The 25872-nt window shown below is 54.0% G+C and overlaps 1 protein-coding gene across 1 annotated transcript; it reads right to left on the bottom strand.

Moving 5' to 3' along the window:
* Positions 1-579: 579 nt before the first annotated feature.
* Positions 580-23931, bottom strand: FBLIM1 (filamin binding LIM protein 1). Its single transcript, XM_060014989.1, has 9 exons — positions 23869-23931; positions 20115-20212; positions 19413-19682; positions 14188-14366; positions 13507-13624; positions 11017-11186; positions 8162-8340; positions 7225-7342; positions 580-3275 (listed from the first exon to the last, which is right to left on the bottom strand). The coding sequence occupies exons 3-9, from the start codon at positions 19660-19662 to the stop codon at positions 3162-3164; spliced, it is 1128 nt and encodes a 375-aa protein (XP_059870972.1). The 5' UTR covers positions 19663-19682; positions 20115-20212; positions 23869-23931; the 3' UTR covers positions 580-3161.
* Between the last annotated feature and the right edge of the window lie 1941 nt (positions 23932-25872).

Raw genomic sequence — 25872 nt, 5'->3', positions numbered from 1 at the left:
CAGGCGGGCTCCTTAGTTGCGGCACGTGGGCTTCCTGAGTCGCGGCAGGCGGGCTCCTTAGTTGCGGCACGTGGGCTTCCTGAGTCGCGGCAGGCGGGCTCCTTAGTTGCGGCATGTGGGCTTCCTGAGTCGCGGCAGGCGGGCTCCTTAGTTGCGGCACGTGGGCTTCCTTAGTCGCGGCAGGCGGGCTCCTTAGATAACCACTCTTAAGTGTTCAGTGGTGTTAAGTACATTCACACTGTTGTGCAACCACCTCCCCCATTCATCTCCAGACCACTTTTCATTGTGCAAACTCACATTTTGTACTCGCTGAACAACTCCCTAACCCCGGTAGCCCCTAACCCACCACGCTTCTATGAATTTAACTACTCTAAGACCTCACATATGTGGAATCACACAGCGCCTTGTCTTTTCCTGACTGGCTTATTTTACGTTGCATAAATCTCCCTAGAAGTGTCCCCTTCTGGAGTGATTTATGAATGTACGCCCAGAAGACAAAGGCGCCCCCAGAGTTTCATCCAGACGCCACCCTTCCAAACACAACCAACCAGAAAGAGGCCGGGACACGAGGAACCACAGCACAAGATGACAATTTAATGACAAGAAAAACCACACCAAACCAAACTTGGCGACTGAGAGAGAAAAGTGTCCCAACAGCTGGGAGCTGCTAGCCTGGCCCTCATCTCTGGGCCTTGGTGAGCTCCAACCTCACAGAGCACTGTAGGTGTGTCCTGGAGCCCAGCCCCTCTGGGCTAGATACACAAATGGCCAATATCCCTCATCCTGTGAGCAGCTGCTGCTCCCCTACCAAGCACAGCCAGTGCCACATCCTAGATAGAAGAGAATCAAGCTTCTCAAGCCCAGAACGCCCCTGCTTCCCGACAGCACACATCTGGAGCAAAGCCCCGCTTCCTCAAATCCTCCCCAAACCCCTCAATACCTACCCAGGTTCTAGGGGCCCCCCAACTCTCGCCGAGATGCATCCCGCCCCCTGCAGCCAGCACGATAAACCCAACTTTGCGAACCACGGGCATGTCCCCAGTGGTCTCTGGTTGATGGGCTTCAAAAGGACCGTGGAGGAACGCTGACAGGAGTGATGGCTAAGAACTGCCAGCCAGCACCAGACGGTACAAGGGACTCAAGAGCTTCTCAGAAACCTCACCAGCCCAACACTTCTATCCCAGCAATCTTCTATGATAGATACCAGTATTGCTTCCATTTTAGAGATGAGAAAAGCAAGGCTCAGATGATTAATAACTTGTCCAGGCTGTAGAGCAGCAGAGCCAGGTCTGAGACCGGGGTCACCTGCCTCCAGGTCCAGCGCCCTTTCTGGCCCCGTATCCTTCTCTCCGGAGCTGTGCTCACCAGGCCCAGCGGGTGGTGTCCGAGCTGCAGCGGGCGAGCAACCTCACGGGCAGCGTGGCCCACGTGCAGAGAGCACATCCTGAGGGTGGTGTTGACTCTGCTAAAGGACTTGGTGGCCTTAGAGGGCCTCCTGCAGGGACCACCCTGGTCACCCAGCAGCCACGTCATTGCTGGTGGGTGTGTCCAGGAACAGTGCACCTGCGAGCTGGCCTGGGTAAGTCTTCATTGCTGGGGATGAGAAGGGACAGGAGCTTCTTGACCTGCTGAGAAGAGCCCCAGTTTGGGGGCAGGGGATACAGGCACTTGCTGGACACTCATGCCACACTGAGCAGATATGCCCAGACATTTTTCTGGTGCTACTATCAAAGGCCAGCATTTACCTAGGTGAGGCCTTAGTTGGAACACAGACAAACTTCGAATCGTTATGCATTTATTTTCATGTATAGCTAGACATCGACATGTGACTGCATGGGTATATTGCTTAGTTAACCTAAGACTAAACCGGTAAGTGAGGGAAAAAAAAAAAAGGATGTTGAGTTAAAGAAAATATTAAGGAGATAATAGAATAGGAGGTCCTTGTATGATAGAAATTGTGGAGGTATGGGAAGACCTGGAGTGTGCGACTCACTGCTCTAAGCTTCGGGCAAGAAGCTGTGCTCCGGTCTGAAGCCCTTAAGGGGCCCTACAGAGAATCTCTCCCGGTACCTGGAGCCCACGGCATCCTCCTAGGAGCACATGGTACATCGAGACAGCCCCAGGGAGGAAAGCACATCTTGTTTAATGTGTTCATGTTCTACAAAATGTCTTAGAAGGGACAAAGCAACAAAAATGATTTTCCTTAAAAGAGAAGAAGAATCTTCTAGGTGTGGCCTTGAGAAGGCAGTGGTCACAGGGCAGCCTGGGCTGGAGGGCCCGCGTAGGGGTTGGGGGACACCCCTGTTGCTGTCCTGGAGGAGTGTGTGTGTGTGTGTGTGTGCGCGTGTGCATGGCCGTAGTCGAGGCTGCTGCAGGACGAACACTCAGAGCCCCTGTACTCTGCTCCCCAGCATACAACAGGCACTCAATCCATGTCTGTTGAATCACTGTCGCACACAGAAGGAGGCGCCGGAAGCCAGGGTGCAGGGGTTGCCGACTTCCTTGGGTGTCAGCATGTCATCCTTCACTCCTGCCTCTGAGGTTCAGGTTCATGCCTCGGCCCCATGTCAGCATGACATGTCCCCAGTGTGGGAAGTCCATGGCCATGCCACCAGTAGGTCACAATCTTGTACATTTATGAACAATGGAAGGCATTTTCTTTTAAGATTCCCACCTCCCCTCCCAAAAATCCGAAGAATGTTTCTCATCACTTAAACTTCAAATTTTAAAAATAGTGCTTTTTAAGGGACTTTGCAGTTTTCCTGAAACAGCTCAGTCCTGCAAGGCGGAGCTGGTCTCAGCACCCCCAGAGCTAACGTGTCACTGCTAGGGACACAGGGTGCTATCTAGAGACTCACCCCAACTCACCCCTGGAAATGGAGGCCAAGGCCAGTGCTCAAGGGGGGCCAGAGTCGTGGAGATGGGACCCCCAGGCATGACCCTCACGGTACGGAAGCCTCCCGGTGCCCAGAGCAGAAAAGGAACAGCTGAGAGTCTAAAGGGCGCTCTCAGCTGGGAGGAGGCCTGGGTCCCGGACACGAGGGGCAGGCCGGCAGGCTGGTCCCTGTGTGGCTCAGAAGGAAAGTGTGCAAGAGCACGGCAGGAAGGGAAACGAGTTGGGGAGGGACCCCGAGTGGGGCTGGTGTGCGACCACGGTGCCCTCAGCAGCAGCCCGCAGCGCTCCGCTTCACGTGGCACGGCTTGCAGAAGAGACGGTTGTTCAGAGGGTAGCAGCCTTGGTCCGTGGGCTCCACAGACAGGAGGATCCTGCAGTCCTGCGGGAACAAGGCACACGTGGGTGGACCCCAGGCCCGAGCACAGCGGCACAGAGTCTGCGCAGGTGGGACTCGCCAGCATCCACTGAGGAAATTAACTCAATCAGCTGAGGGGAGAACCGAGGACACTGGGAGAAGAGGGGGCCCTTTGGTGGAGAAGCCTCCTGAGGGATCGTGGCAAGGGCTAGAAGGGCCTTAACACCCTCCCCCTGAGGTCCGGGGAGGGGTGCGGCCTGCCTCAGGTCGCATAGCTGGTTCCAGAGCTGGGAGAGGATGGGGTCTCCAGGCTCAGAGTTCAGGGTTCTTTTTGTTGTTCCACTGCCTGAACAGCTACAACACTAGCACCAACCTTAATATTTCCAATTTTCTAAATCACCAAAAGATTTTAGAATTTGGAGGATGGGGACTTGGGCCCAAACTGCCAAATTCACCGTTCTGCCACGAGCCCACACCTGCTCTGGGCCTCCCTCGGGCACACACGGGAAATAACAGGAACGATGAGTGTCCAGAGACCCGGCTCAGGGCACGGCTGGCGTCCCCTGGAAGCTTCACTGATCCGAACAGAGGGGTTGGTCTCCATAGGGACAACTTTGGGGTCACGGGTGCCACCCTGACCCAGCTCGGCCAGCTGGGGAGGACACCCTTGTGTGTCTCTTCCCTGGAACTGCACCTCGAGTGTCTCAAGGGGACTCTGGGTTATTTAGTGCCAGGACCTGTGCTATCCCTAACAGCCAGTTGTGCAGCATTCTGAGAGCACCAAGTGCCAAGCCTAAAGTCCCACAGGGGCACACGTGACCTCTTCTAAATGAGAATCAACCATGACCGAGTCGCAGTTTGCGAAGGAGCTGTCAGGTGGCAGAAAGCTGCCCAAACCCTGCCCAGAAGAACACGGGGCAGAACCACTTTTCTCACCCTCAGTTTCCTCATCTTAAACGGAGACGGGAACTCCCATATCGAAAGATCATCATTAGGATTAAATAAGGTGAGACGTGCATGAAAGCATTTTATATATTAAAAAATACTAGCCGAGGGCTTCCCTGGTGGCGCGGTGGTTGAGAGTCCGCCTGCCGATGCAGCGGACATGGGTTCGAGCCCTGGTCCGGGAAGATCCCACATGCTGTGGAGCGGCTAGGCCCGCGTGCCACAACTGCTGAAGCCCGCACACCTAGAGCCCGTGCTCCGCAACAGGAGAAGACACCGCAATGAGAAGCCCGCGCACCACAACGAAGAGTAGACCCTGCTCGCCGCAACTAGAGAAAGCCCGTGCGCAGCAACGAAGACCCAACACAGCCATAAATAAATAAATAAATACGATACTAGCCAAGTATGAAGGTATTGTTCCCCTTCCAGCAATAGTAAGAAATAACATGGACCACAAAGTAGGCAGGAATGGGGAATTCCCTGGCGGTCCAGTGATTAAACCTCTGAGCTTCCACTGCAGAGGACACGGGTTCGATCCCTGGTCAGGGAACTAAGATCCCATAATGCAGGGCAGTGCAGCCAAAAAAAAAAAAAAAAAAAAAGGCAGGCAGGCATGGTGGAGGGAGCGTGGATGGCATCTTGAAACCCATTTCCCTTCCTAGAGAAACAGCACCCACATCTGCTTAGGCCACTGTGGTTGGAGCCTCACAGCCTGAAATGCAGCTGGTGGAGTCCAAACTCTGACTCATGGCAGAGGCTGGGTAATGTTCCCAGTAGCCTCAGCCTAGCTGACCAAGGAGGAGCAGGGAGGGCTTATTTGCTCACCAGCCAGGCCCGGGGAAATGCAATCACCACTGGATCTAATGTGGGCTATAGCGATAACAGCACTTGAATTTCACCATTGTTCTTTCAAGATGCGTTATCAGCCGGACTTTGAACCAGAACAAATCAACATAATCATGAAGCAATGTGTCAACTTCTGGACTAAACTCCCTGGTCACCCTCAGCGAAAATGCTTCTTAGTTCTACATATCTGTTTTTATTATTAATTATTATTATTTTAATTTTGGCTGCATCACGAGGCTTGTGGGATCTCAGTTCCATGACCAGGGATTGAACCCAGGCCATGGCAGTGAAAGCGTCAAATCCTAACTACTAGACTACCAGAGAGCTCCCTACATATCTGTTTAAATGTGAGTAAATAAATGTTTGGAATCACTCACTGGCTGATTAAGAGATTTACTCTGTTACAAACTATTACAGACAGGATAGGTAAACAATAAGGTCCTATTGTATAGCACAGGGAACTATATTCAGTAGCCTGTAATACACCATAATGGAAAAGAATATGAAAAAGAATATATATATGTATAACTGAATCACTTTGCTGTACACCAGAAACTAACACAGCATTGTAAATCAACTATACTTCAATTAGAAAATAGAAAGAAAGAAAGAAAAAAAGAGAGACTTGCTCTGGAGTCCCCACTTAGGTGACACCTTTGTCACCATCACCAGAGAAGACAGAAACATCAGTGACATGGAGGTGACAGGAAGAGGTAGGGGAGGGCTCTTACAGCCTCCCCAGCAGGACTGACTATATAATTTGCAGGGTTCAGGGAGAAATGAAAATGCAGAATCCCTTATTCAAAAATGAAGAATTAGGGCTTCCCTGGTGGCGCAGTGGTTGAGAGTCCACCTGCCGATGCAGGGGACGCGGGTTCGTGCCCCAGTCCAGGAGGATCCCACATGCCGTGGAGCGGCTGGGCCCGTGAGCCATGGCCACTGAGCCTGCGCGTCCGGAGCCTGTGCTCCGCAATGGAGAGGCCACAATAGTGAGAGGCCCGCATACCGCAAAAAAAAAAAAAAAAAAAAAAAAAAGAAGGATTAAAAGAAAATGACAGCAGAGCTTCAAAGCAAGCACGGGACCCTTCTGAGTGTGGGGCCTGTGCGACTCCCCAGGCATTTCTTGCTGCACCAGCTTCTAACCAGCCTCCCCACCTCAGCCTCCCCACTCCCTGCAGCCTGAAGTCCAGACTCATTCGTTTGGCACAGGGGGCCCTTTCCTTTTCTCTGGCCACACTGTTACCACACCATCCAGCACTCTACACTCCAGACACACCTCAAAACTTCTACTTCCTCCAGTTCTTCAGGCTGTTTGTGCCACAGTAGGATTTCACAGGCCCATGCCTCCTTTTGGACTTCATTTCCCCGCTCTGAATACATGGCAAACTCCTACTCAACCTGCAAAACCCAGGTTAAGTACTGCCTCCTCTAAGAGTGCCTTTGATTGCACCAGCCTTGATCACTTGATCACTGCCTTCTTTGTCCCAACGCTGATTTATACATGCTCTTTCTTAGCACCTGAAAAGGACATCTGTGGTGTGGGTCTGCCCAGCATCCCTTTCTTCTTTCCAGTGGTTGTATCAATCCCAATCTGTTTCATACAGTCCTACCTGCCTGGCCCCAGAGGTTATCAATCATAGCCCCTGGTCACCGATTGGTCTAGAATGGGCATGTGACCCATGTTGGGTGAATCAGAGGCCTTCTTGAGACTGAACGGGATCCCTGGATGGGGTTTCTAAGTTGGAAGGATATAAACCTGAGCCAACCATGGCCACGCACTGTACCCCCTGCCCCACAGAGGATGCCAGCCCCCAGGAAGAGAAAATGAAGCAAACACACAAGAAAGGCAGAACCGAGAGATGGAGAGAGAGCCTTATGATACCATTTGATGTCATCAGTGATATCACCATCAAGAGCCTTCCCGTTAAGATCCCCTTTCTTGCGGAAAGCAGGTTGAGTTTGGTTTCTATCATTAACTCAAAGAGTTCTGATTAATAGAGCATACTTGTAATTATTTTCATTTTCATTTGTCTCTGCTATTGGATGGTGAGCCATCTGAGAGCAGAGCCCCAACCTGGACTTGTCCTGGCCGAGGGCCTGGCACACAGCAGGCTTTCAACAGGGTTTGTCCGGTGATCGAACAGGACCAATTGCATCTTTAAATCAGCGCTGCTCCACTCACCTCACACCTGTAGCAATTCTCGTGGAAGTTTCTTCCCATGCACTCGATTTTGAAGGCATCCTTCCCATCTCGGGGGATGATGGGATTCTCACAGATGCTGCACACAGGGGCGAATTTCCTAGAGGGAAAGAAACTTATGCTCAGGAGGCGTTCACGTCGACAACCACAGAAATTAGCTGTCAGAACGCGGGCCAGCTCTGGTTCGCCTCCCAGAGCTATTTCAGACCCGTTGCTATCTAACTACACCTGGAGCTACGACCACACATGCCTATTTCTTCCTGGCAGGAGCGGATGGAGAGACCTGTGTGATTAGACCCTGCTTCCCAGGGTATAATTAGCTCAAGGCAAGTAAGTGATGGGAACATTAGAATTTAAGAAAGCAGGGGGGCACCCACTGCATTTGTCTTGTATTATAGGTCACTGCTTTTTCTTCTTTCGTTTTTTACTAGGCACACCTGTCTCTCCCCTTGGGCAGCAAGCAACTCGAGGGCAGGGATGGGGCCCTGCAGATGTGTGTTGCTACCACTCCATATGGCTCCAGCTCTGAGGGGAGGCACTGCGGTCTGGGGTTTGAGAGCAAGGCCTGGATATCAGGTCAGTGGGGGTTGAATCGCAGCTTCCATACTTACGATCGGGGAGACTTTAGGTACTTATGTACCGCATGCCTCAGTTTCCACATTTGCTAAAACAGAACCTTTACTAGTGCCTGCCTGTAAGACAGTTTCGAGATTAAATGGCTTAAACCCAAGGGGAATTGCTCAAAAAGTGTCAGCTGCAAGCAGGTGCTAAGTCAAACACAGGGTATGTGGAACAGGCAGTCCTGGATTCTGCAGGCCAGCTCTGACCCAGCCCCCAGCACTCAGGCTCGACTCCTCCATCCCGCCTGAGCCCCACCCTGTCCTCCGTGCCCCATGCAGTGCACGGACCCCTCTTGTACCTGTAGAAATCGTCCAGGCAGTACACCTCATTCTGACTGTCCAGGGCAAAGCTCTCATCCCCGATGCACCGGGCGCAGGTCACACACGTGAAGCAGGTGGGGTGGAAGGCCTGGTCCAAGGCCCTGATGATGTGCTCCCGGACCACCTCGCCACACCTGCCACACTTCTCCAGGGTGTCCTGGGACAGAGGGCCACTGCCTCAGAGCCATCCCGTGGGTGTGCCCACTCCAAGCCACAAGGGGCATCAGACTGGCTACCCACAGGGGCCCGGAAGGCAGAGATACGGGAGAGGTGCTCACATTCATGCAATTGGCCTGGAACTACTACCCCCAAACCTTCACATTGCTTAGAGGGGATCGAGTTTGGCACTATATCCCTGGTGTACAGTCAGGAATCCTGCCATGAAGCTATGACTGCATTTTTTTTTTGTTACTAGGAAATGCTTGAGGCCAGGGTCCATAAGGGCCCATAGGAGAAATTTCTCTAAAACTTCAGAGTCAGTAAAAGGCATTCCCAGAGGAATTGCTGTGCTTTTTATTTTATGGACGATAAACCTCGAAACTTATTACCCTTTTCCATTTGGCCACTTGGAAGCTCACAGTCCAATTCCATGCTCCACTTTTAGGATGAGTACAGGGGTCTTTCATTCACATATTTTTGGGGTACTGTCTACCTTGATTTTCCTCTGTTTTATCTATTTATTTTATATCTCATGGTATTATATGTATCCTCTAAAATTTTTTTTTTATGTTACTGTGGTAAGAATACCTAATATGAGATCTATCCTCTTAACAACGAAGTTTTTTTTTGTTTTGTTTTTTTGTTTTTTTTGCGGCACGCGGGCCTCTCACTGTTGTGGCCTCTCCCGTTGCGGAGCACAGGCTCCGGACGCACAGGCTCAGCGGCTATGGTTCATGGGCCCAGCCGCTCCGTGGCATGTGGGATCTTCCCGGACTGGGGGACGAACCCGTGTCCCCTGCATCGGCAGGCGGACTCTCAACCACTGCGCCACCTGGGAAGCCCAACAACAAAGTTTTATGTGTACAACATTATTATTATTTTTTGGCCGCACCGTGCAGCATGCGGAACTTCCCCGACTAGGGACTGAACCCATGCCCGCTGCAGTGGAAGCACGGAGTTTTAACCAGTGGACTACCAGGGAAGTCGTACAACATTATTATTGACTACAGGTATATGTGCATTCTTATAAGCTGCCTCAAATCCTTTCTGGAATGAGGAGGGATGAGAGAGAGAGAGACAGAGAGAGAGAGAGGGAGAGAAAGAGAGAGAAGGAGAAAGAAAGGTGTAGGTATCACTGAGGCAGAACACGGGGCCTCTTGCTAACCCATCCACCTTTTCCCCTACATGTCTCTTCCCCTTCCTGTTCATCTTAACCTGATTTCCTCTGGACAGATACGTTTGGTGGGGGCAGCATTTCTCCCTGCTTCCCGCCCCCCACCATCCTGGGGGCAGCCCTTGTCTCACCAGCACACTGCTGAAGCCCCTCCTGGCTGCTCCCAGCTGTAAGCCCACCCTCACCCCTTCTTCGCCTCAGTGTCTCACCCCTGCCTGGCTCCAAGCTGGGGAAGAGCGTAAGGACACCCCCCACTGCCATGTTGATGGGGTCAGAGGGTCAGGGTGGGGTGGCCTGGCTCCTTTCTCCTTCCACAGCACCTTACTGCCTGGGATCAGATCGTTTTGAGTTTTCTAAATAGTCCCGACTCCAAATATTCTAGCACCTTAAATCAGTAGTTTTCAGACTTCAATGTGCATCAGAATCACCTGAGAGACTTGTGAAAAATGCAGATTGCCAGGTGCTACCAATCTATAAGGACAAGGTGCGAGCCACTGTACCCCCAGGTGATGCATATGTGGGAGTTCTGTACACTACCTGGAAAAACGCCACCACATGCCACAGGAGAGTTAGCAATTCCAACACCTTGGCATCCAGACTAGCTCTCTCAGACTGCCTTTGGTACCCAGAGATGCCCCGTCACACCGTGCACTGGAACCTTGTGGCTCTAGGTGAGGGAGCAGCAAGACCACGGGCAGGATGGGACTTCCCTGGTGGTCCAGTGGTTTGGACGCAGTGCTTTCACTGCCGAGGGCCTAGGTTCAGTCCCTGGTTGGGGAACTAAGATACCGCAAGCCGCGTGGCATGGACAAAAATAAATAAATAAATAACCACAGGCAGGGTTCAGAACCAGACAGCCCTGGGGTGACAGTGTAAAAGGCTGGATGATGCCCCCAAAGATATCTGGATCCTAAGCCCTGGAGTCTGTGACCATCTTGCATGGCAAAAGAGACTTTGCAGATGTGACTGAGTTAAGGATCTTGGGATGGGGAGATTATCCTGGGTTATCTAGGTGGGCCGCAAATGTCATCGCAAGTATCTTTACAAGAGGGAGGCAGAGGGAGATTTGACACAGAAGGAAAAGAGATACTGATGCAAGATGCCACACTGCTGAGTTGGAAGATGGACGAAGGAACCAAAAAATATGGCTTTAGAAGCTGGAAAAGGCGAGGAAATTGACTCTCCCCTAGAGCCTCTGGAGGGAGCAAAACTCTTTGGTTTTGACTCAGTGAAACTGATTTTGGACTTCGGACCTCCAGAACCATAAGAGGATAAATGTGTACCGTTTGAAGGCACCGAGGTCGTGGTCATTCGTTACGGCAGCCACGGGGAACAAACACACCTTGGCTGAGTTCCTTCTCCCTGAGCCTCAAGTTCCTCATCTGTAAAATGGGTCACTAGTGCCTATCTCCCCAGATTGTTGTGGAGAAAGAGATGATACCACATCTTCCAGGTGTCCAGCTCAGTGCCAGGCACCTGGGGAACTGCCCTGGGGCTTACCTGGTAGCAGGGTTCACAGAGGGGCCGCCCATCCTTCTGGTAGAAGCTCTGTCCGGCCAGCTGGCGGCGGCAGATACGGCACGTGAAGCACTGGGCGTGGTACTGCCTATTCATGGCCTCCACAGCCAGCTCTTGAGGGGACACGGTCTTGTGGCAGAAGGCACAGACGTCTGGGGTAGAGGATATACAGGCCATGACCCGCCCAGCCTGGGAGAACTGTACCCAGTCGCCACCCAGAACCAGCCCGGAGTGCCAGGTCTCTGTCTGAAACCCCCGGGTGTTATAAATGCAGCCTCAGCTCATGGGCAGGGTCATGATGGGCATTAAGAAGGAAGGTGGGGGGACTTCCGTGGCAGCATAGTGGTTAAGAATCTGCCTGCCAGTGCAGGATACACGGGTTCCAGCCCTGGTCCGGGAAGATCCCACATGCCGCGGAGCAACTAAGCCCGTGCGCCACAACTACTGAGCCTGCGCTCTAGAGCCCGCGAGCCACAACTACTGAAGCCCGTGCGCGTAGAGCCCGTGCTCCGCAACAAGAAAAGCCACCTCAATGAGAGGCCCGCGCACCGCAACAAAGAGTAGCCCCGCTGGCCACAACTGGAGAAAGCCCGCGCGCAGCAACGAAGACCCAACGCAGCCAAAAATAAATAAATGAATAAATAAATAAATAAATAAAAGAAGGAAGGTGGGGGACCTTCCCTGGTGGCACAGTGGTTAAGACTCCGCCTGCCAATGCAGGGGACACAGGTTTGAGCCCTGGTCCAGGAGGATCCCACATGCCGCAGAACAGCTAAGCCCGTGCGCCACAACTACTGAGCCTGCGTGCCACAACTACTGAAGCCCATGCACCTAGAGCCCGAGCTCCGCAACAAGAGAAGCCACCGCAATGAGAAGCCCACTCACAGCAATGAGCTTGAGCTCATTAATAATAATTAATAAATAAATAAAACCTTACTTTAAAAAAAAAAATGAAAAAGAAGGAAGGTGGGGAATTCCCTTGCAGGCCAGTGGTTAGGACTCCATGCTTTCACTGCCAAGGGCCCGAGTTCAATCCCTGGTTCCCTGGTTGGGGAACTAGGATCCCACAAGCAGCGTGGCCAAAAAAAAAAAAAAAAAAAAAAAAAAGGCAAAGGGTCTTTAAAAAGCTAAAATCAAGACACATAGTGTGGGACGTCCCTGGTGGTCAGTGGTAAAGAATCCGCCTTCCAATGCAGGGGACGCGGTGAGTTCAATCCCTGGTCAGGGAACTAAGATCCCACATGCCGCGGGGGAACTAAGCCCACGGCCACAACTACTGAGCTCGCGCGCCTCAACAAGAGAGCCCGCGTGCCGCAAACTACAGAGCGCATGCACTCTGGAACCCACGTGCCACAATTACAGAGCCCCGTGTGCCCTGGAGCCTGCGCGCCACAACTAGAAAGAAGAAGAAAAAAAGAAACACATAGCGATAGGACAACTGGGTTGCCATCTGCAAAAAAGTCAAAAGAGGGATCTCTGTTGTGACGCCTTACACCCAGATAATACCAAACATATCAAAGATCTAAATGTGAAAAGGGAAACCATAAGAATACTGGAAGAAACCAGAGGAGAATTATTTTACAACCCTGGACTAGAGAAGGCCTTGGTACCTGGTAGGCACTTAATAGCCATTTATTAAATAAGTAACACACGGTGCTGGAGAGTCTGTGGGCAGACGGGCACTCCCACACGGTTGGTGGGAATGTAGATCTGGATGACCAAGAAAGACAACGTGGCAAACTATCACAGTGCTTCCTCTTCTAGGAATTTATCTCACAAACTTGCACACAAGCAAAATGATGAGGTGCAAGGCGATTCACTCAGCATTACCACCTGAGCACCTGTCCACAGGCAACTAGTTAAATCCATGTGGTCGGGTCCTGCTAAGGAATACTACACAGCTGTGGAAAAGAACAGGGAGCCTCCTTATGTTCTGATGTGGAGTGAGCTCTACGACTACAAAGGAATGACAGCAAAGTGCAAAACAGCACAGAGCTTGCTACTACTTGTGGGGAAATGGGGGAAGGATATATCTGTATCTGCTTGCATACGCGTAAGATATCTCTGAAAGGTTATGCACAAGGTATTAACAGGTTGTCCATCTGGAAGGAAACTAGATGATACAGGGATGCGGACGGGGAAAGACTTTTCACAGTGTGCCCTTTTGTGCTTTTTATTTTGTACTATGTAAGGGTGTTATGTATTCAAAAAATTACATAGTGAAAAAACTTAGGGCATTTTTGCTATCATGGCAAATTTTGCTGATCAATATTTAAATGGACTTTAGTTATAAAGGAAAAAAGGTTAATGCAATAAAAATAAAATTGATGCACAACTATAAGGCCCATCACCATACTGTGAGCTGGGACAGACACGGTGGTCCCTGCTCTCCTGGTTCCCCCTGGAAGCTCATGCTGGCCGCACGAGGGCCCCTGGGGGTCACACACAGTCCTTCCGTCCCTGTGCCCATACCTGTGGAGGCCTCTCTCTCGGGGAAGCCAACAGGCTCCTCTGGGGGAGGCGGCAGCTCCTCTTCTGTGGGTCTGAGATGACTGGGCCGAGGCTGCAGGGGAGGCCCCTCCACGAGGGGCTGCGGGGATAGAAGGGGAGAAGAGTCACCCAGTGGGGACCGCACACAGACCTCTCAGCTCTGCTCCCTGTGTGGTGGCACCAGGCGCAATTAGCCCCTTTGTACAGAGGCAGAAACTGAGGCCAGATCTCCCAGCTCCTTGCCCTGGGTTCCTTCATCCAGGGAAGTAGCTTTCTTCAAAGCTACTTCCCTCTGCTTCTAAGGAATCTCCTGGAATCAGGGTTTCCCTTGGCCTGGAACCTCTCCCATTTCTACAACGCCTCTGTTAAGGGCAGAGGATTAAATATGGGTTTTCGATGCAGCATAAGGGATTTAGGTTAGACACAGCGGAATGCTGTCCTCAGAGATGAAGGGGGCACTTAGCGGGGGGAAGGGTGTGGCACCCCTTCTCCAAGGACCTTGAAAACCACGTCTAATTTTTACCAGCCTGAAAGAGTTTTGAAGAGGGACTGCCCTCAAGTAGGAGGAGGGACCAAACAACCTCTAGGCCTAGAACCCCGAAAGGCCCCGACCTTCCCTCCCCAACCCACGGGGTTCCGTCAGGGACCAAGGGTTGGCAGTACCTGCGGCGGGGGTGGGGGCAGCTGCTCTAAGTCTGAAATGAGTGACACCCCCATCGGGGCAGGGGGCTCCTCGTCGGGAGGCAGGTACACTGGAGGGGGGGGCGGCGGCGGAGGTGGGAGGAGGTCCAGGTCGGGGAGTGTGTCCTCGCCATCCAGGGGAGGAGGAGGAAGCGAACATCCTGCAACCAGAAGGGGAGGGTGGGGTGGCCAGAGTCTCTGCAGGTGCACAGAGGAGGTGACACTTGCCCAGGAGGCCGTGCAGCATGGTGGCTAAAGGCTCAGGTCCAGGGTCACCTGGACCTGGGTTCCATCTCTGACTCTGTCACTAACTTGCTGTGTGTCCTTCGGCATGAAACAATCTCTCTGAGCCTCAGTCTGCTCAGTTGGAACATGGGTCTCAGTGGCTTAGGGTTGTTAACGAGGATTAGATGAAATGATGCAGGTGAGGGCTTGGCACGGTGGCTGGCACGTGGCACAGGCTCAGAAAACGGTAGCCGCCACAGCCCTTCCTAGCAGAGCCTCCCCCACCCGGGTGCCAGGGCGCCTGCAATCCCCGCTGCGTGGGCCCTGTGCGGATGCAAGCAAAACTAACCCCCAAGACTGTGGCTCCCAAGGTGTGGCTCCTGGACCAGCAGCATGGCACCACCTGGGACTCTGTTAGAAACACAACTTCTCGGCCTGCCATGCAGCTGCACAATCAGAAACTCTGGGCTGGCTCCCAGTCATGGGGTGTTTAAAAAGCCCTCCAGGTGATGCTGATGCCACTCAAGGGTGGGAACCACCACCTAGTTAAATGATAGAGTCAGACTATTAGGTGTTGAAAGTATCAAGCGGACAGTTGGTGGCGAACTTTCCAAAGGAAAGGTCCAGCTGTCGTCACCTGAAGCCACCGATTAACCTCAGCGGACATCAGGAGTCTTCTGACTCGTGTTATGTATAGGAAGGGATGGGCACCATTGATGAAATGTCCTTACTAAAAGAAAAACAGGGCTTCCCTGGTGGCGCAGTGGTTGAGAGTCCGCCTGCCGATGCAGGGGACACGGGTTCATGCCCCGGTCCGGGAAGATCCCACATGCCGCGGAGCAGCTGGGCCCGTGAGCCATGGCCACTGAACCTGCGCGTCCGGAGCCTGTGCTCCGCAACGGGAGAGGCCACAGCAGTGAGAGGCCTGCGTACCGCAAAAAAAAAAAAAAACAAAAAAACCCAAAACATAAAAAAAAACCCAACTCAAACCAATCAGGTTTCTAGAGTTAACTCCATTTATAATAAATTTGGAAAACAGAGGGGCAAGTTGGATGAGACCACAGGGAGGCAAAGGGACAAATCAGGGTGTGGGACATTCTACAGAAACGGACCCTGTTTCTGCAAGAAGTTAATGGCATGGGAGAGACCAAGAGAGGAGATGTCCCTAGAATTAAGAGACCTAAGAAAAATGACCATATATAATGTATATATCTGTGCTGTCCAGTACAGCAGCCACCAGCCACATGTGGCTATTGAGATGTGCTGGAAAACTTAGTACTAAAAAACAACGTGAGGGGCTTCCCTGGTGGCGCAGTGGTTGAGAGTCTGCCTGCCGATGCAGGGGACACGGGTTCGTGCCCCGGTCCGGGAAGATCCCACATGCCGCGGAGCGGCTGGGCCCGTGAGCCATGGCCACTGAGCCTGCGCGTCCGGAACCTGTGCTCCGCAACGGGAGAGGCCACAACAGTGAGAGGTCCGCGTACCGCAAAAAAAAAAAAAAAAAAAAATTTGATAATGATTACGTGCTGAAATGATAATACATTTTATATATTGGGTTGCATAATATATACCATTAAAAGTAATATCATGTATTTCTTTTCACTTTTTTCAGAGTGGATGCTAGAAGATTCTTAATTACATAGGAGGCTCGCATTTGTGACTTGCATGATGTTTTTATCGGCCAGCACTGCTATGGACCTTACTTGGATTCTGATTCAAAGGATTAATCATCTCATTTAATTCTCCTCATTTTGCGGACAAGGAAAAGCTAAATATTCCACTGAATGATATAGCTCAAAAGAAATACAAGACACAATCCATTCCTCTACAATCCAACAGTTAAAAGGCACTTTTTGACAGTTTAGGGATAATTAATTATGGATAGACTATTAGATAATCTAAGGCATTCCTGTTGACTTTGTTACGCATTGTTTGGCCTTGGGGTTATGTAAGAGAAAGGCCATACTTAGAGATGCACCCTGAAGAATGTGGGGCTGAAGTGACTTGATTACTGGCATTTCCTTTGAAATACTTCACGAAGGAAAAGAAAAGGAACAGATGAAACAAAGGTAGCCAAATCTTGGTAACTGTTGAAACTGGATGTGGGGTATACAGGGTTCCTTGTACCGTTTTCCCTACTTCTGTGTATGTTTAAAAGTTTCATTAAACAATAACAACCCAACAGCAAACACACACGTACACACAGAGGACAGGAGTGGCATGGCGTGGGGCGATGGCGGGTGAGGAGGTGGCCTCCACCCTATCTGCCAGCCAGTGGGTGCCCCCGGCAGGGAGGGAGGAGGCGGGTGGAGGATCTCCTCCATCCAGGAACACTCACTATAGTGTAATCCCACCTCTGCAGGCTGCCCTGACAAGGGGCTGTCCAGCTCCCTGGGGAGTGGCAACTGGGCAACTTGGGAGAGAAGCCGCAGTGCAGGGCTGTGCCCACTGCCACACTCAAGGGGAGTGCTATTAATAGCGCCCCGGGATAGAGGGCATGGAGGCACTCTGCCCACCTCCTGTCATGGGGGCCCAAGGTAGGCCAGGCTCCAGCGAGGTCAGACTGCCCTAGACACCCTGGGAGAGCAGACAGAGAATGTTCAAGGCCCTGCCGCCTAAAGACCTGGGCTCTGGTCCCATTCCCTGCATGTTCGCTGGGGCACCTCTCTGGGTTCAGGTTTCCCACCCATTTGACCAAGGTAAGAACCCCTCTGCCCAAGGGCTATACAGATGCGAAGCTTGCTCTAGACCCGTGAGTCTGCCTCAGAATCGCCTGGGGGCTTGTCCAAACGCAGGTGGCTGGGCCCACCCCAGCGCTTCTGCTTCAGCAGGTTTGGGGTAAGCTCTGGGAATTGACCTTTTTGGAATTGCGTTTTGAATTTACATTTCCTGGGTGATACCGACACTTCGGGTTCAAAGGCCACACTTTGAGAACGACTCTTCTCTTCCGAAAGTCTAACCTATTAACGCCTTTGGACTGGAACAGTCGTTCTCAAAGTGTGGTCCCCAGACCAGAGCATCAGCCTTACCTGGAAACATGTAAGGAATGCAAATTCTCGGGCTCCACCGCAGACCTGCTGAATCAGGAAGGCCCAGGGTAGGGCCCAGCTGGCTGTGTTAGAACAAGCCCCCAGGGGATGCTGACGCTGCTAAAGTGTGAGACTCTGCCCTACGTGAGCTGACTGAGTCGGGAACCAGGTCAGGAAGAGACAGCAGGAGAGCTGAGGCCTCTCCCAGGACCTGCCTGAGGTTCTCGACATTCAGCTGTGAAGGGTGGGCAGGAATTCAAGAGAGAGATGGGGGGGATTTCTGCCAGGATGAAAGGGCTCAAGAAATGCTGGTGGATTCCTAAGGGGACAAGCATAGGTGAGGTGTCCGATGACAGCCTGCTGCAGAGCTGGCTTTGAGCAGAAGGCAGACCCCCAGGGCTCACCTCTGTGTTCTGCAGTCAGGCCAGACTCATGACCGCTGCTCACCTAGAACTTATCTCACCCCAGCGGGCCTGAACCCCAAGATTCCCCGTGCTCTGTGTTTGCCAAATTGGCCAGCAACATGCCTGGCCAGCCACTGTAAGGCCATCCCACCCGAGGAAGGTCTGGTCTGGTTTTGCTACCACAAAACCTGCTCCCTGGATCTTCTGCCTGTAATTCCAATACCCCATGAAAAGGTCCAGGCAAGTTTGGCATTTGGGCAACTAAACTGTATTTCCTCGGCTCCCTCTCCTACCCAGAAGGGCCATAATTTTTTTTTCCCCCATTGGATCAATGTCCTGATGTGTGAATTTTGGTCATCATGGTCCTGCTTCTCCTGTACAGAGAAGCAGCAGGAGGAGGTTGTTCTTGGCACGTGTGGTTAGGAAGGAAAGATCAGTTTAGGAGGCTGCGTCATAATGAAGAAGCATGTTACACGAATATTCATGGACTCTCACGTGTATCCACGTGTGGTCCCTCCTCCCATCTGTTTGTGGCTTCCCATAATTGGCGCTTCCCATTGGCCTCTAGGTGGTTTCCATGGTGATGGATGCACAAGGATGCCTTAGCCTCGCTCTGAGGACTTCGGGGCGTTCACCTGCCTTCCCGGGCTGGCCTCTCGCACTAAGCGTCTCAGTGCCTCCTTGTTCGAGCTGGTGCCCTATCAGACGAGGAGCCACCTCGGGCCCCTAGGCTGTCATCCTTCCTTGCTTCTACCCAACAGTTGAGATTTCACATCACATACGTGACCAAATTTCCATCTTCTAGAGGAAGAAACTGAGGCCCAGAGTGAGGAATCAGCTTGCCTAAGACCACACAGCAAGTGAATGGCAGAGCGCAAGAGAAAACAAAACTATCTTTCAGGTCCTTCAACTTGTCAAATCCATTCCTGCCTCAGGGCCTTTGCACTTACTGTTCCCATTTCCCTTCTAGCTCCACTCTGTCATTTAGGTCTTAACTGAGCTTACCTTCTTTGAGAAGCCATCCTGAGCACCCCATAAAAAGCTGTACCTCCCCAGCTCTTCACTGTGTTCTATTCTAGTAGAGTGTTTGTGTCTTCCTGATGTTATATTTTATGTTTTTATTATCTCTGTTTCCCCCACCAGGAGGTAAGTTTCATGCAGGCTGAAAACCTTCTCTCTTTTCACATTCCCAGTGCCTGGCCCAGAATAATAACAGTGGGTATTTAGCACTTTCTACATGGCAGGCGCTGGGCTCAACACTTTACATATGTATTAGCTCATCTAATCCTCACAAGGGCCCTTTGAGGTGGGTACTATCATTATCTCTATTTTACAGATTAGGAAGCTGAGGAACAGAGAGGTTAAGTGGCCTGCCAATGTCACACAGTCAAGAAGCGGAGAAGCCAGGATTCGAACCCAGGCAGGAAGGTTCCAGAGGCTGCCTGGGACACAGTAGGTGCTCAACGAATGACCTCAGAGCCTGCCATTTCCTCCCCACCTTGGTGATGCCTCTCACCGGGTCTCCCACCCACCGCCCTCGCCCTCTTACCTCCACTGGAGAGCTGATGTGGAACAGCTGGCACTGGGGCTGCAGCCCTGCCGGGGGGTGTCCAAGAACGGAGCCTCCCCGCAGAGCCGGCCCCGGGTGCCTTCGTGGGAGCAGGAGACTCCCGGGGGCAGCCAGGCCGGGCCTCACAAGCTGCCCGCCTCACCTCCTCAACCACAGCCTCATCTCGACGTGGAGGTGCCAGGGTGATAAAGACAGATGAGGCGACCCTCTTCTCAGGCTTTGAGGCCATTGCTTCAGCTTCTGGTGGGGCTGGGGACAGAGTGAGGCACAGGCTTGGGCAGGGTTCAGGGCAAGGCAGGGGCGGGGCAGAGGTGCTGCACCTGGGCACGCAGACACCCCCAGGGCAGGGAGCCTCTCCCCTCCCAACAAGACAGGAGCAGCCACTCCACAGTGCCAGCGCCCCACCCAGCCACGGAAGGGGCTGCGGATGTCCCACAGGGAAGGGCAGGTGCCCACCAGGTGGCTTGGCCACAGGGTGGGACCCGGCAGTCCTGAATACCCCTCCCCCAGACCTACACACCTGGAGGAGCAGAGGGCAGCCCTGCCCTGCTCACCTCACAAATGATTAATTTCCCTCCTCTACGAGAGCGTGAGGGAGGGGCCACTCCTGCAGCTCCCCACTCCCAGGGCAGCTGACTGCCCGTCCCAGCCCAGGGCCACACCCCAAGTGAACTCCCTCACCTGGGATCTGGATTTTCCTGGGAAAGGTGATGTCCCCAACGTTCAGGCCAGCTCCACGGTGGGCGGGAAACAGTGTGACTCTCGTCAGAACATCAGGGCTGGATTCCAGGAGGCAAAGGGGACAGAAGAACAATCGGCTACCATTTACCAAGCCCTATTCTGTGCCAGCAGGGCCCTAAACACTTTCTGTTCATTAACTCACAGATCCTCCCACCGCTGCGGGGAGAGGCACTATTACCGCACAATCACGTGCCCATCTTACAGATGAGGAAACCCAGGTGAAGAGGTGGAAGTCACTTGTTCAGGGTCATGCAGCAGCAGACCTGAGATCTGAACACAGAGCCCATGCTCTTGGCCACTTGGCTCTTCCGCCCTCTCCCGGCCCAGCTCACAAACCAGCATCATTTTCTCCGCCATCAGAGTCCACATCCAATCAAGTCTTGAATGTATGGCCAGAATGTCTCACTCAGTCTCATCTCCAAGATCACAGCCCTGGTTCAGGCACAGGGGTGAGGGTGCCTCAATGATCTCCAAACCTGCCTCCTACCCTGTCTCTGGAGTGATCTTTCTGGAGCATAAATCTGTTTCTCCTCTAGTCAAAAGCCTTCCACGGCTCCCTACTACCTTCAAGATAAAGTCTAAATTTCCCTGGCCTCAACCTATTTTTGACCACCCTGGACCACGCACGGTTCCTGGACCATCTTTCTCCCTTACTTGCTCTGGCATGTTTCCACCACCTGTTTTTCCTCTCCTCCCTGCTGCAGGGTGAATTTCAGTTTTTCCTTAGAAGCCTAGAGCAAACATCACCTCCTCCATGAAGCCTCCCCTGATTCCCGACTCCAGGGCGATTGTCTATTCCACAGGGCAATGACAGCTGACTCACCATCACCATGTCTGCCCCCCCCCAACTGACAAGTGACCTCATCTACCTTCAGTTGTGTCTGTGATATCTGTGTGACCCAAGTCCGGCTCACAGCAGACATCAAAGCATGGATCTGGGAGCAGGGCGGCATCCCCACCGGGGAGAGCCCATTTTCCTTCTCTCAGGTGGTTCCTGCAGAGAGTAGGCTCCAGAGCTAGGGATGAGGTGGGGTCATGGGCTGGGGTGAGTCGACCACACTCAGCTCAGGACTGTGCCCTTTTTCTATCTTACTTTCTATATGGGCCACGCCGACATGGCCCCAGAGCCCGGCCCATAGATTCATGGGGAGGAGAGTAAAGAGGGACCCAAAGAGTGAACCTGGAGAGGTGGGGCTGGGTGGGTTGGGGGTGAGGCCCCAAGGGACCCTAACGTGGACTTGGAGCCCAAGTGGCCACTCAAAGGCTTCCCTCCACTGGCCACCGTGGGCTCTCTTGGAGACTGATGGAGAATAATAATAACAAAAACAACAACATACGCTCCTAAAGTCCTTTTAAATTCGTTTGTGTTTGGTTAAAACGTGCAGGTCGTTCTGATAAGAAACCTGAATAAGAAACCAATATATGAATAAAGCTTTAAAAGTTCTTTTAAAGTACTTCTCTTTTGTTTGTTTTGTAAGTGATGTTTGAAAGTACATCTGCTTCTGTTGGCTGTCCTCAACTTCAATTTCATACTTCGTTACAAGTTTAAGAATCTGTTTTTGCAAACAACTTTCAGAGTGCATTTAACCTTTAAATGCAAGAAACAGCAAGGGCACTCACTGATAAAGTGCTCGCCCTGTGCCAGGCACTATGAAGAGTGCCTTCCCAGCCTCAGAAGTCACCTAATTCTCAACACAGCCTGCGTTATGTCCCCACTTTATAGATGAGGCCAGGTGAGGCCCCAAGCAAGAGGCTGCAGACTTGGAATTCTAACAGGGCACCATCCAACCTGGAAGTCCAGGGGGTATCCTTGAGCCTGAGAGGACACACTTTTTCTTCCCTGGATGCGTAGGGGTGGGGGGAGGGGTGGGGCAAAATTCCCAGGCCTGTTCTTACCCCAGGGTGGCCCAGTCCAGACCAGTTATCTGATGGTCAGCATATCCTGGGCTCATCCCCAGAGACAGCTGAGGATGCCTCCTCTGCCTCCCTCCCCTCCTGCCCTGAACCCCACTCCATCCCGGCCCACCCCCACCGGGAAATCAGATCTGCTGGTTTCTCAGAAAATGTCTAAGGCGAACGTCCCAGCACTGAGACCAGATGTTCACAGCTGGGCAGCACTCCCCCACCCCCATCCCTCCCCTGCGGTTCCGGCAGGGACTTCAGGCCCCAGGGGAAGAGGCCGGGCTAGGGATTTTCAAAGCCCAGTCAGTCAGCCCCGGGGAACGAAAGGGAGCCTCGGCTTCCCCCTGGTCCCACTGCCCCCCAGGTCACCCTAGTGTGGGCTGTGGGTGAGAGAGCTCCCTGTGGGGCAGCCTCCCCGCCAGCCCAGCCCAGGGGACCCTCGGCAGCCACCCTTCCTCCCCCAGAGGGCGAATCTGAGATCCAGCTGGGTAAGCGGAGAAAGTGGAAACAAAGGGAAGGAAAGTCATTTCCTGTCAAGAGGAAGGAAGGAGGCTGAGATCCAGCCACCCACCCAGCCGGGCTTTTCGACTGCGGCCCAGGGCAGGGCCCGGGCTGGCTGAGCCGGAGGGCCTCCAGGGGTGGGGTAGTCTACCCCACCTCACCCCTGCTGCCACACTGTCCCCTGTAACGCTCCTTCTAACCCCCTCCAGAACCCTCTGGAACTACCTTTAAGCTGTAGCCTAGGCTTGAGCTAAACTTTGCTGGAGGTGGGAGTGAGACTGAGCCCCACGCCCCCTGCAGGGGACCTTGCAGCCTGGCACAGGAGGTCCCTCTTCCTTTCCCCCACCCCAGGGAAGCAGAGGAGGCACAAAGGGCTGAGTTCACCCTGGGCCCCCTCCTTCCTGCTGGGCGACCCTGAGCAGGTCACTGAACCTCTCTGGGCCTCAGTTTTTTCATAGAGTGAGAAGAATGAGGTCTTTCTGGAAGGGTGGCTGAGAGGATAAAAGGAGAGGGGTACTCAAAATCTTGATACTTGGTAGGTGCCAAGAGAAAGCTAACTGGTTATTCAGCCCCAGAGGGGGAGGAGGAGCCCCTGGGGGGCCTGCAAGGACCAGGACTTAGCTTCCATCATTATGAAGAGCAGGGATCTGGGTGCTGCCCATCCTCTTCCCGGGGTCCTCAGATCCGGGCTGCAGGAGGACCCAGGCCAGGATGCCCCAGGCACACACCTTGGGGATCGCCCAGTCCCACCCCTTCCCAGCCCCCGAGAGGATCTGAGGCCCAGAGAGGGGCAGCACTGCGGCCTCTCTTTCCCCTCGCCTGACCCTGGCTGGGTAAAGGGGCCAGGAGCACCCCGGAGCTCCGGAAACCCAGCGCCCTCTAGCAAGCAGCCCGGCGGGCCGGCCGGCCGGGTCACTGTGGGGCGCTGCCGAGGACTTTAATTCGATCCATGTGCGGGACGCTGTCCTCTTTGTGCGGGAGCTTCCGCCCTGCCCGTCCCTGCTCTCCGCGTGCCGCTCCCGGGCAGGGACCTCAGCCTTCCCCCCAAGAACTGCCCTCCCTCCACTCGGAGGACAGAGACCGAGGGACTGAGACAGAAGGACAGAGCCCGCGGCCCCTCGTCCCGCGGGTCCCCTCCGGGAGCGACGGGACTGGGGTCCCGGCTGGGGGGCTGGGGTCCCGGCTGGGGAGCAGAGTGGGCGCCGGCCGAGGGCTGCCCGTGCTGTCACCTGTCTGTCGCCGGGGCGGGGACGGAAGGACAGGACCCCCACCCCACCCCCGCCCCGCTTACCTGGGCCGCCCGCGCCCCCGGCGGCTCCGGTCGGTCACCCGATCGAGCAGAACCGGGAGCGGCGCGGCGCCTCCCGCCCCTCCGCCCTCCCCGCCCCCTCGGCTCCCTCCGCCCCGCCGCCCCGGCCGTCTTACCATAAAAGGTGAAGCTTGGGGGAGGGGGCCCGGGATTCCCGCCGGGCGGAAGCGGCCCCTACCTGCCCCCCCACCTGCCCGGCCGCGCCCCGCGCCGCCCCCTCCCCGCTCCCTTTGTTCCCTCGACCACTCCTCCCTTCCCCTCGACCCAGGCCTGGAGGGTGGGAGGCCTCCTCCGCTGCCCACCCTCCTCGTCCTTTGTGAACCCAGAGTGGTCCTTCCCCTCCCCCTCCCCCAGTCACCTGGGTTGGTGGTTCCACCAGTTTGGCCTGGGATCTCCCAAGGTCTTAAGAATCAGGTGGATCTGGATTGAATCATGTGACCCTAGGCAGTCACTCCACCTTCCTGGGCCTCAGTTTCTTCGCCTCTGAAATGGGGGTAATGACCTGTCTGGGCCCTTAAGCCCTCTGCAGGTGGGTCCTAGAGTCTTGGGGGGACAGGCTCCTCCAGGAGGCCTGGTCGACAGGGCCCAGCTGGCAATCAGGTCACCCGGTTTGCCACCCTGGGCCCTGTACCTGACCCCCTCCCGCCTCCTGCACCCCCATCCCCCAAACGTGGAATGGGGAGGGAGAAGCCGAGGCTGGGCTCTGGGGCAGGAGATGGAGCCTGGATGGGCCGCCTGAGTCCCTGGAGGCCCAGGGAACATTGCTGGGAAAAGGAATCTGGGTCTGATTCAGAGGCAAACAGATTGTTCTTTTGATTAAAGCCACAGTGGCTGAGGCCAGAGGAGCGCGGGACCCGGCGCCATCTGTGGGGCGGCCAGGCAGGGTCCGGCTCCCCTCTGCGGGCCCCAAGCTGGAGTCGTGCTGGCGGGGAGGGCTCCGGGGCTGCTCTTGTGGGGCCCACACTCATGGGGGTTGGGGGGGACCTGGACACCAAGTCCCGCGCTCTTCCTTCTCATCCCGCCTCCTTAAATCCCTCACCTACGTTTTGTCACCGCTCCTGTCCCCCTTGTCATCCCTTTTTTCATTCGATCCTCTCAGCCACTCTACAAGAACAACAGTAATCACAGTAGCTGCCGTTTATAGGGGCTTTCTATCTGATGCTCGGCCTACAGACCTTTCCATTTAATCCCCGGGAGAGCCCTATGGGAAAGGGCTGATTATCCCTGCTTCACAGACAAGAAACTGAGGCCCACAGAGGCTCAAGGTCACACAAGAGGCAAGTGGCAGAGCTGGATTCAAACCCAGACCAGCGGGTGCCCCCGGGCACACATGTTGCCCAGGGGCTGGTGCAGCTGCCGCCCTTCAAGATGGGAAGAGAGGTGACTCCCTCGCTTTTTGGCAGAGGGGGACTCACACTCAAGGCTGCCTGAGGCCCTGCTCAGGCTCATTCTCCAGCTTGGTAAGGTCACTTCCCTTTGCAGCACTGCTCAGAGCAAGACCCCGATGCCTTCCCCCAGGAGGAAGGAGGGAGTCACTGGACGCCAGCCACAGGAAGGACCCTAAGGAGGAAGTGCGAGCCAGGGGTTTTCAGACACTTTCAGCCATAGAACCCCCTTTTGAAGTGCTTTGTGACCCAGAAGCTTAGTTAAAACAAATAAAAACGGAGCTGCCCTCCCTCTCCTCCACGATACACCCCTGAGCCTCCTACCGCGTCTCCAGGTGGGACAAGGAGGCACCGAAGGGTTGGTCTGGAGCCTCGTCTAAGGTCCCAGCGATTCCACCTAGGAGCCAGGCCTCCCACACCTGCTCTGGGCTAAGACTGGCTTGGGAAGGCAGAAGGTCCAAGGGGTATGTGAGGCCCAGCTGCCACCACTTACCGGCTGTCCGACACCCCTGGTCGCTTGTCCCACCTCTGCCGCTGCTCCAGGGTGGAGAGGAGCGTCCCGGACAAAGGACACCCGCACCAGCCCTGGTGTCGGTGTCAC

Source organism: Delphinus delphis, chromosome 1 (genome assembly GCF_949987515.2).
Source record: "Delphinus delphis chromosome 1, mDelDel1.2, whole genome shotgun sequence".
Classification (NCBI taxonomy): Eukaryota; Metazoa; Chordata; class Mammalia; order Artiodactyla; family Delphinidae; genus Delphinus; species Delphinus delphis.
Note: the sequence above shows the minus strand (reverse complement) of the source record. Positions and strands in the feature narration are given on the sequence as shown.